The 10,673-nt window shown below is 39.6% G+C and overlaps 2 protein-coding genes and 1 long non-coding RNA gene across 3 annotated transcripts; 1 reads left to right on the forward strand and 2 right to left on the reverse strand.

Moving 5' to 3' along the window:
• Positions 1–82: 82 nt before the first annotated feature.
• On the forward strand, positions 83–7,093 carry LOC145455436 (mitochondrial 2-oxoglutarate/malate carrier protein-like). Its single transcript, XM_080333404.1, has 8 exons — positions 83–281; positions 990–1,142; positions 3,332–3,456; positions 4,222–4,391; positions 4,622–4,712; positions 6,575–6,674; positions 6,736–6,787; positions 6,856–7,093. The coding sequence occupies exons 1-8, from the start codon at positions 217–219 to the stop codon at positions 7,006–7,008; spliced, it is 909 nt and encodes a 302-aa protein (XP_080189530.1). The 5' UTR covers positions 83–216; the 3' UTR covers positions 7,009–7,093.
• A 1,534-nt stretch (positions 7,094–8,627) lies between these two features.
• LOC145455437 (uncharacterized) lies at positions 8,628–8,872 on the reverse strand. Its single transcript, XR_013920332.1, has 2 exons — positions 8,790–8,872; positions 8,628–8,731 (listed from the first exon to the last, which is right to left on the reverse strand). It is a non-coding gene; the product is annotated as an uncharacterized LOC145455437 (long non-coding RNA).
• Positions 8,873–9,007: 135 nt separating this feature from the next.
• On the reverse strand, positions 9,008–10,344 carry LOC145455434 (cell cycle control protein 50A-like). The gene has a single exon (XM_080333403.1). The coding sequence runs from the start codon at positions 10,258–10,260 to the stop codon at positions 9,214–9,216; it is 1,047 nt and encodes a 348-aa protein (XP_080189529.1). The 5' UTR covers positions 10,261–10,344; the 3' UTR covers positions 9,008–9,213.
• Between the last annotated feature and the right edge of the window lie 329 nt (positions 10,345–10,673).

Raw genomic sequence — 10,673 nt, forward strand, 5'->3', positions numbered from 1 at the left:
GACATAGAAATTTCAAATCCGCTCATCTCTGATAACCGGAATCTGTTTGCAGAATTCTCAGTGGTCCGTCACCTCAAGCATGACCTCAATTTGACTCTCTGCAATCGTCATTTGCAACTGCAACTTTGCACGAAAAAGAGAGCATTGGAGTCATAAAACTATAGCGTAACAGCGTAACTATCAATACGGTATCCGAGCTTGTACACTACATGTAATATGGGGGTTCAGAGGCAGCAACAGATTCCTAATGGCTTCAAGTTTCTTTTTGGTGGAAGTGCTGGGTAAGTGAATCATTGTTTTATACCGGCATATGCTGTCACAGTAACTCAGTAGCATATAGACTAATTGAGTTTGAATAAATTGTCAAAAAGCTTCAAAAATTCTCGATTTGCTATGTTGTGATTTTTAGTGACAATTCCAGAGTAGCACTTATATGGAATGACTGAAGTGGAAGCGAATCTATATACGAGTTACGAGTATAATGTGAATATATATAGGACAGCATAATGGTACCACCTGAGACCTGCATTATTCTGAGGCATATCCAGCAGAGCCAAATAGCGATGATTAAAGCTCTTCATTTCAAGTTTTGAACCACGCAAACCACACAATGTGATGCACTGAGACTCGAATGTGAGGCTTAGTGAAAATCTAAGTCAAGGACTGCTTGTTCTCTAAAATCAATTAACTGTCGTAACTGATACCGTATCAATGTAATTTTGAGCATGTGACACTTCTGTAACAAACCACTTGTATGTGATGTTTGTGACATGAGATTTATTCACGCGAGATCTAAACGTGCTATTCAAATGGACGCCACTTTGAATCTACTACCTTTTGGACATCCCTAAAAAAGATGTGTAACTTGAAAGCAATCACTTATTTTAGATTATGTTTAATCGTAATTGCGTCGCATTCATCATTGTATATCAAATTATGTTTTAATGCAATAATAATAATAATAATAAGTAATGCAAATTATCTTTTAGAATGGCAGCCACCCTGTTTGTCCAACCTCTTGATCTGGTGAAAAACAGAATGCAGCTGAGCGGAGAGGGAGGTGGAAAGAAGATGTACAGGAACAGCTTTCACGCCATCACCACTATCTTACGAAATGAAGGTGTCATCGGCATTTATACTGGGTATTATATTCTCCTGATGTAATGACTTTGGGATGCAGGCTTGATAACTTTTACGCTATTCATCATTCGATATTTACATTAGCCATTGGCCGATCATTGCCTTCTGAATTATCTAATCCAGTTGATAAAATTATACAATTGACTCGATTACGGTGAAATCAATCAGCATTAAATTTGTTAGTGTGACTACTTACGATTTGATTTTCCAATGGGACATTTAGTAGCCTATACAAGGCCGATAACATTCTTGTCTTACAAGCTTATACTGAGTAGGCTACTTTGTTGCGCCGATAGCAGACGATATATATATATATAAACGAAAGACCTTGATAGCTTTCACACCCTATTTAACTCCACTTTCGCTTTAACACCTGATGAAGGAGCAGAGCTCCGAAAGCTCGTGTAACTAATAAAGTTATATTCATACAAGTGGACGTTAAATAGGGTGTGGAAGCTATCAAGGTCTTGAGCATTAGGGTTGTTCAGATTTGAAAAATTGTCAGGAAAATTCTATGCTTGTGACCCAAATGAAGGTTTAGTACATAAAAACACTTTTATGAGCAATTTTGGTCATCTTCGTCGTGATCTTCTATCCCCGAAAACCCCCCAAAGATCCACAGGGCAATTCTCCTTACTACTGGATATGTAATGTTGACCACGTCACCGGTTTATGGCTTTTATGACGTTATCAGTTGAATACGGCCGTGTAGAGATGATATATTGCAATAAAATAGCCATGATTTCAAAATCGTACTTGAATGCAGTCCCATAAAGGCCACATGTATAACGATTTCACTCTGCACAACCTGTCTATCATGCTCATGGGAATCATGTATTGGTTGCACCATTGACATCCGCTTGTTTTGGATCGTACATTGAAGAAGCGCCGTTGGGTTGCAATTCGTGAACAAATGCTGATATTCCCAGCTAGTTTTCAGCCATAAGATATTATTCAAAGGTATGTAATGTCCGTAATACTTTTCTCAACTTCAAATCATCTGTAAAATACCGAGATATTGTGCAACTTTGCATTTATTCATAGGTTAAATACCGTAATAAATGATCAAACTGAAATACAGAAGAACAGTCGCAGATAATCACACAGATATCTTATTTTATGGTGGACTGCAATTTAGTTGAAGAAGAATGCCTGAAACAATGCATCAACACAATGTTCAGCGCTTTCCTTATAGATATTCTTGTCATATTCTATACGTTGTCAACGTCTTCAACAGTTAGAAGGACACAGTCTTGCGTTGTGGTAGTTTCGGGGCAATATTCTTTCAGATATGGCGGATGTAGTAGAACCTCATCTAGAGTCGGTAACTTGGAGTGACTAATACACTCAGATAAATATCCTTCCGAATAGTGACCAGAATATCAGACCAAATAGTGGGCAGACCTGAATCTTGTTCATGGTTGGTCCGCAAACCCCATATCCGCTTTGTTTCACACATTCTTCTGCAACTAAATTGCAGTCTACCATAAAATAAGATAACTTGGTACTTTACAGATGATTTGAAGTTGAGAAAAGTATTACTGATATTATATACCTTTGAATAATACCTTATGGCTGGAAACTAGCTGGGAATATCAGTATTTGTTCACGAATTGCAACCCAACGGCGCTTCTTCAATGTACGATCCAAAACAAGCAGATGTCAATGGTGCAACCAATACATGATTCCCATGAGCATGATAGACAGGTTGTGCAGAGTGAAATCGTTATGCATGTGGCCTTTATGAGACTGCATTTAAGTACGATTTTGAAATCATGGCTATTTTATTGCAATATATCATCTCTACACGGCCGTTTTCAATTGACAACGTCACAAAAGCTATAAACCGGTGACGTGGTCAACATTACATATCCAGTAGTAAGGAGAATTGCCCCGTGGATCTTTGGGGGGTTTTCGGAGATAGAAGATCACGACGAAGATGACCAAAATTGTTCATAAAAGTGTTTTTATGTACTAAACCTTCATTTGGGTCACAAGCATCGAATTTTCCTGACAATTTTTCAAATCTGAACAACCCTATTGAGCATATACTGTTAAAACGACCCGGTTCAATCATTTCATTGCTGAAATGTTCTATTTCCATTACTGGCACCCACGTATTATTGTGGGGAATTTTCCAATTTCAATTCGTTTTTTGCCAATACTTACCTGTTGCTCTTACCACTTCAAGGTTGTCCGCTGGCTTGTTGAGACAAGCATCCTACACTACAACGCGTTTGGGGGTCTTCAACACGTTATTGGACATGGCATCAAAAGACGGTACACCTCCGAACTTCGCTACCAAAGCTGTATTAGGTATTACATTCGTTATTCTTGGTCTTTTGTGTGTGGCACTGTTTCGGCCTGCACTTTTAAGAAACCATTCCTGTTGTAAGCAAATCTTGTTGCGGTTGTCAAGGCTTCATAAACTTTGGTATGTGTGACTCAAATTGGGATTGATCATCCAGCTGCATATGTAACTTATATATTTGAATTGACATGAAAGAGACTCCGAGTTCTTCATCGTGCTTGGTGGTACACTTCAGCCCGATTGACATCTGTCTCCGTGGCAATATCAATGTCGGCTAATTCCTGTCGATATATATCGGCGTGTCAGTAGTGTAATCGCTACTGCCACTATTCTAAATTATCTTAAATTTGTGGTGCTATTGGTTGATATATCAGTAGTAATATAGTAGTTGACTTTGTGGTGACACTGACCATGCTGAAAAGGTTTTGCTTTCTGGAATTCATTTATGTATGTTGAACTCGAAACGGTAGTAACATCGTCATGGTCATAGATTGTAAAACCTTGTACCATATAAGATGCATGCTGAGCGAATTAAGCTTGACAAGATAATATAAATAAAGTAACAAACATCTGTAGGCGAAATAGACATGTCAGACCGGAGTTCATCAACCACAGACTAGAGCCAAGCTCTAATCTGTACAATACACTTCCATATCCACAGCGGCGCAGAAATATACGTACTTGGCACATTGTCACCGCTGCACCACAGTTATTTTTGATTTCAATCTTATTTTCGTTTCATCGCGGTACACAAACCTGTACTTTCTCAGGTATGGCCGCTGGGGCGGTTGGCGCGTTTGTTGGTACTCCTGCGGAAATTTCCCTGATTAGAATGACATCGGACGGACGACTTCCTCCGGAGCAGAGGAGAGGATACACCAGTGTTTTCAACGCCCTCTCCCGTATTGTAAGGGAGGAAGGCCTCTTCACTCTTTGGCGGGTATGCGTGTTTCTACTACGTTTTTCAAGCTATGAAAGATAATTCGCACTCACTCGTTGGATGGTAGAATACTGTGGATGTGCTATAGGATATATTGCATATGGCTGAATTTTACAGGAAGTCGTACGGTACTTGCGAAACTCGAGTAGAATGCCACCTGCTATGTGTCTCAACATCGCATGATTATTCACGCCTGTTACTTTCTAATTGATCACATGTTTTTCATTCAGGGATGCGGGCCTACAGTTTCAAGGGCAGTTGTCGTTAATGCGGCACAATTAGCATCGTATTCACAAGCGAAGCAGTCTCTGCTTGGTACAGGTAGGTTACTTTGGCGTGTGCGGTATAGTACTCGCTGAAGATGTGTCAAATGTATTTTGGTTGATGCAATTGTGAAGTGTTAAAGGGATACATACATTGATACTTTACTTCGTCCGTACCCTTCAGTAGCACTTCATTAATTCAGCAATTCTTCAAATTGTGTGTTCAAACACAAGTAAATTTTGAATGAAATTCATGAATTTTAGTCCACTTGTCAGTTATCATTTCTTAACTACGCTACGAACAGCAAAATAAATCATTTTGCTCGGTTGACTAAAAAAAAATGTCAATTTTCCGGTCAGCTCCTGAAATACCCGTAAAAGCGTTACTTCGGTGCTGATTTACGGTGTTTCAGTCGACTTTAGCCGTGTATTTCAACAAAATCGAAAATACTTTCATGAAAAATTTAAAAAGTTGCAAAATGTTGCAAAAAGTTGCATGAAAAAAATGGACAAAAGTTGTAAAAAGTTTCACTATAAGATTCCTTCAAACAGCTTAAAACAGCATTCTTCATATCTTACGAGTATTTAGGAAGCTGCCGGAAGCTGTAAAAAAAAGTTGCAAAAACTTGCCCTAGATATAATACATCTAACAGGGTTCAATTTGGAAGCCGACGATCTTAATAATCTGAGAAATCATAGTATTTCGGCATCTGACTGCACTTTTGATTTAAAAAATCCAAGACATTACTACAGCAGCCCAAATTCCGTTCACGTATCGATTCATCTTGTCAGTTAAGTAACTAATATAATATGTCATCTCATTTTATCAGGCCCGATAAATGACATCGACTTCCTGTAATTGTTGTTTGCTTGTAGTCTTGATCGATTTTTAGTCAGTTTTGTGCACTTTTCTCTTCCATCGGTGCTCTATTTCTGTTCTCTAATCCGTAATGCAGTTGGCCTACTATTGACATTTCATTTGTGCTAAACATTAATTGCTGCTGGTGACAATATTTATATTTGATTGAATGACTAGAGCAGGGGTTCTCAACCCGCGGCCCGCAGGCGATTGTTTTGCGGCCCGCGACGTCTTTCATTATGAACGCAACTATTATACTGGCACGGTATTGTTATGTAAAACCGATGTGCCATATTTGTCGAAGAACAGTTGTTGTAACGAAGCGTAGAAGCTTAAAATGATACCCCGACAATTTCTTCTGGAGTTCTACATATCGCCTGATCTTATAAAAAACAGCAACTGCGAACTTACGAACGCTGTCCATTAATGCTACAGAATGGATAAAGATGTACCAAATGCGTGTATACAACTGGTAAATAAGCTACAGTTGTCTTAATTTATTAGTAGCACACAAATACATAAAAAATTTTCTGCGGCCCGCAGCGTCTTCTGCTGTTAAAATGCGGCCCGTTATGTCAAGGAAGTTGAGAACCCCTGGGCTAGAGGTTGACAAAACCAAATGCCACAGCGATGCTACGTGGAAATTAACCCTTGGCTTGGCTATCATCCATGTTCCATACATTTGCAAAAAACACCAAACAATTCCAATTTAGTAATTTTGTGGAAAGAGAATGATAGCACTAATACCTTATCAAACTAGTTCTTGCATTTGGTGACCTATCGCCCTGTGACAATGCTACATGCCGGTCTTTCATTTATGAAATGTTATTTCCATAACCCTGTGCACAGTGCACACAGTGTTTAGCTGCATAATTGAAGCAAATTCAATATGCATCGCAAACAATCTACTTGTCTCAAATTGTAGTCAAATCAATGTGCATGTGCACTGTGCAGTGTGCACGTCTATGTCAATTATGACAAATTTTGCCACATTCCAGCAATACTTTATTTGCAATAACTCAATAGTATGATCCTATTACAATCAACATTTCGTTATCCAGGTTATTTTAATGACAATGTATTTTGCCATTTCGTCGCAAGCATGATCAGTGGATTTGTCACAACAGTCGCTTCAATGCCAGTCGATATCGCCAAAACTAGGTGTGTAGCTTGCATTGGCATTTTGTACCGTTCTTGAAGTAATATCCGATCTATTAAATAGGATTCAAAGTATGAAAGTGATCGATGGCAAACCCGAATATACAGGAGCTTTGGTGAGATTTCATTGAAATTTTCCACATCTGTATGTGTTAACTGTGTTTTCCGATTCACTCTATTTCAGAATGTTCTCTCCAAAACAATTCGACAAGAAGGGGTGTTGAGTTTATGGAAAGGATTCACGCCCTACTATTTCCGACTCGGACCGCATACAGTCTTAACTTTCATATTTTTGGAACAGCTCAATAGACTTTATCGAAATTTTGCAAGAGAATAGGCTGTTGCATGGCGAAATATCCAACCTTTAGTATGAATATATCTGGTATAAATGTTTTCCCTATTAGGTAAATTTATCAAGTTTGTTATATCCATTAGTTCCATAAATTGCTATCGAATCGCTAGAACAATCATCCTGGCGGTGGCCTCCAGGGCTGTAACTGCCACCCCCAATTGTGAAAGTAGCAAACTGGAAGGGTGACCCAACTTATTTGATGTCAACATCAACTGTTTTCGAGCAGATTTCTATTGGCGCTTCGCGGGATTTAGTGTCGCTGGATTTATTTGATTCAAGTATAGGTATACCCTCCTCCCGAATAATTGTGATGAAATGAGTTGTTGAAAAAATGGGGATATGGGTTGTGAAGCTCAGTTGATCACCCTATGTGAAGCCAAGACAATCATTTAGGGGGCCTGGCAGTAAAGTGCTGTTATGGCCTTGGTGGCTACGATGTAGGCCCAGCTTGCTATAAAAGGGAATGTGTGGTGATGTTTTGGTTAGGCCTAACCTGCATCGTAAGTTCCAGTATGTATTTTGAAGCAGTTTCAAAATTTCTCCTGAATATGAACCGGTACATGCTTTACGTGGTGTTATTTGACAGTCATTTGCAGTTTTGTGTTTCCATGATTCCATGATTCATGTTCATATCTCTTCAATTATTGTGTTCACGTGCTCTGCTTGAATGCAGTATTATCATGAAAGAAGTGAATTGATAAATTGTCTGCGATGGCGTGCATTAAATTAAACATTGGGATGGCAACGTATGCCTGACTTTGGTTGTGAGAGCCATTGTAACAGGCGAAGTGTTCGGAGCTGGTCCAAGTAAGTGTTGCCGCCAATTTCAAATAGTGATGCAGAAATAGAGGATGAAGCGGTGAAAAGCGGGATTCGATTGGTGATATGAAGAGAAATTTGTATGAGACAGAAATGGGCAACTACTTCATTGTCGGTGACAGTGTCAGATAAAATAGAAATCTTAATCTATAGCACGTACAGGAGTGTTGCCGAATGAGTGGTGGTACAAATTGAACGTTGTAATGAGGGAACCGTTGCAACAATATAAAAGCTATTTCCTACAAGTATTTATGTAAAGTGGCTAGTTCCATCTCTAAAACGTGAACACTTGAATTAGCAGTTCGAATAGCTTACTTTTACACTATTAAAGACAGACAGTCAATAAAGCTACATCAGTTCTATTGAAAGCCAAATTTCCATGACCTCTAAGTCTAGTTTCTCTACATTTCGAGTCACATGTCATAGGCTACTCGGTCACTGTACTGGGTCATCAAGCCTCAGCGTCTATATGCTATGAAAAAACAGTCGATGTACACAAATTATGTATTGGTAGAAAAAACTCCTCGCAAGCCTTACACATAACCAACGACCGACTATTATAAAATCACGAAATTGCGCATCGATAGCCCCACAGTACCGTAAAGTCCTCATCCTTGCCGTACGAAGATGGCGAAGAATGTCAGCATAGGCTTTCGCCCGATCTCTGATGCACAGATCCAGGTGTGAATAGATTAATATCCAACATGTTGACGAATTCACTCGTTGCAAATCCTACTATAAATGTCTACTAAAGCAAGTTGAGAGCTTTGCTAACAGGAAACAGCTTACGCCTGTTTTCATCCTGTATACACAACATCAAACAGTCTTAAAGCTGCAATCAATCCGGTACAGAATAGCAGTGTGGTAAAAACTCAAAGAGCTGTTACAACTTTTAGATACAGCCTAAGTACGAACTGCTAAAAAGTAGAACAAATTAAGGAGTCAACAGTCACGTTAACATGAAGATTTGCCACATTGCCAAGGAATTGATATGCAATCCAACATGGGGTTACCCATGTACGTACTGCTTAAAAGTAGAACAAATTGAGCACAGTCCACAGTCAAGTTAACTTACTGATTTGGAGCATATTGTCACATCGCAAAGGAATTGCGATGTGATCCAACGAATGCCTACCCAAGACGAACATGAAACAGGAGTAACAAATTAATTTGCGAAACATCGATAAATACTTTTATACGGAAAAAATATATATCACTCCTATTTGCTTCGGGACAAAATAGCTGCACAAATTGCCCGGAGTCGGAACTTATACAGTGACGATTGGTGAAGTAAGAAAGGAGAGGACCGGTGCCAATTTAATGTCCACGCAACAGCAATCATAAATTAGATACAGGAACTTTGCATCTTGCTTAACGCGGGACTGTGGTTGCACTTTTCTTTTTTGTAATATTGTGCACGACGCACAGTGCAACAGCAGTCGCAAAACATAACGCCCCAACGACGATGTATCCGACGCCGAGGAATATGTTTTTCCCCCCGATCCAGCTTGTAGTGGTCAGAATGATGCGCTTTGTACCATCATACGAGGTCACTGGGAAGTTGTAATCAACAGTGACAGTGTAGATTCCGCTTTGCAACCCACCTGTTATACGGCCGTACGGTTTTCGAAATGTCGGGAATGCAGCTGTTCTCATCCAGACGATCAAGCCTTCATTCTCATAACCATCATTTGCCGCGTCAGTATCAAGCTCCGTGACAGGCTTTTGCCAGTAAAGTGGTTTCACGGTGTTTGCAAATGAATTTGGATTGTTGAATTTTTGGTTCTTATCAGTGGGCCAAGCGATACCTGTTCGGCTAATAGTGAGATTATTGCCATCCGCATTTTGTATAGCAAATGTATCGTTGAATAGACTGTTGGCTATAGCACCGGCTGGTGCATAGTAGAAGGTGTCGTTGACTTTATCATACGGTTCACAGTCAGTGCTGATCGTGGCTGCTGAAACAGACTGTCCATTAAGCTGCACGTCATCACGAGATTTCACGTATCTCCGATGATTTTGGAAGAAATTCGTCAGGCCGTAGTAGACAAAAACTTCGCCCGTCATAGCTGGCACTGTGATGTTAAAGGAACAGGTGCAAGACTCTTGCATTGCCTCCGACGACCGATTTGAACGGAGTTGGTCGCAGGACACATTGCCGGTAGACGTGCAGGTTGTGTATTCCTGCGACACTTCGACGATATCATTTGAAGCTAAAAGCAGGACTATTCCCAATGGGATGAAGATAACCGAAATCACAAAAAATCCGGGTAGCACAGACTTGGCGGTCAGGATCGGCTGCCATGCCGGAAGCCGCTGCTGCTTGAAGGCGGTGTTGTCTGGTTTCCTTGTCCTTGCCGAATCCGTTTCGTCTTGAGGTGGACTGGACGGTGTGAAGCTGCCGGAATTACTAGGCATATTTCCGCGTTGATTTCTGGAGTTATTCTGCTGCCTTAATCAGAAAAATATAAATTTCTTGAAAAAGAGAATATAAACTTTTATGTTGCTAAGGATAGAGCAACTAATTTTAGGAACAAAAACTTAACATCGTTCATGACACCTCCCCGTCGCAGATGCAGAAATTCAGAATTAAAACATTAAAAATATTTAGACAAGGATATCCCATCAATAAATTATAAGAAATATTCGAACTCATAAATGTACATTGATATACATTGTACATGTTATTCAGACTTGCCCAGAATTTTACTTATCTTCAACTTATTTAGGCTAGTTAATCAAGTATAACCATAGGGTTATCATATACATTGGGAATCTCAAGATGACACTTTTTGATAATTTTCATACTTTCAACACTGGAGTAAAATCCG

The sequence above is a fragment of the Botryllus schlosseri genome, chromosome 14 (genome assembly GCF_051294905.1).
Source record: "Botryllus schlosseri isolate E-star chromosome 14, Bs_hap1, whole genome shotgun sequence".
In the NCBI taxonomy this organism is placed as follows: domain Eukaryota; kingdom Metazoa; phylum Chordata; class Ascidiacea; order Stolidobranchia; family Styelidae; genus Botryllus; species Botryllus schlosseri.

Bases quoted from the DNA above. Each gene is read 5' to 3' on its own strand.
- LOC145455436 (XM_080333404.1), top strand. From the start codon at position 217: ATGGGGGTTCAGAGGCAGCAACAGATTCCTAATGGCTTCAAGTTTCTT. The intron at 1,143-3,331 runs GTATTATATTCT...TACCACTTCAAG, and splicing joins GTCATCGGCATTTATACTGG to GTTGTCCGCTGGCTTGTTGA. The intron at 6,788-6,855 runs GTGAGATTTCAT...ACTCTATTTCAG, and splicing joins CCGAATATACAGGAGCTTTG to AATGTTCTCTCCAAAACAAT.
- LOC145455434 (XM_080333403.1), bottom strand. From the start codon at position 10,260: ATGCCTAGTAATTCCGGCAGCTTCACACCGTCCAGTCCACCTCAAGAC.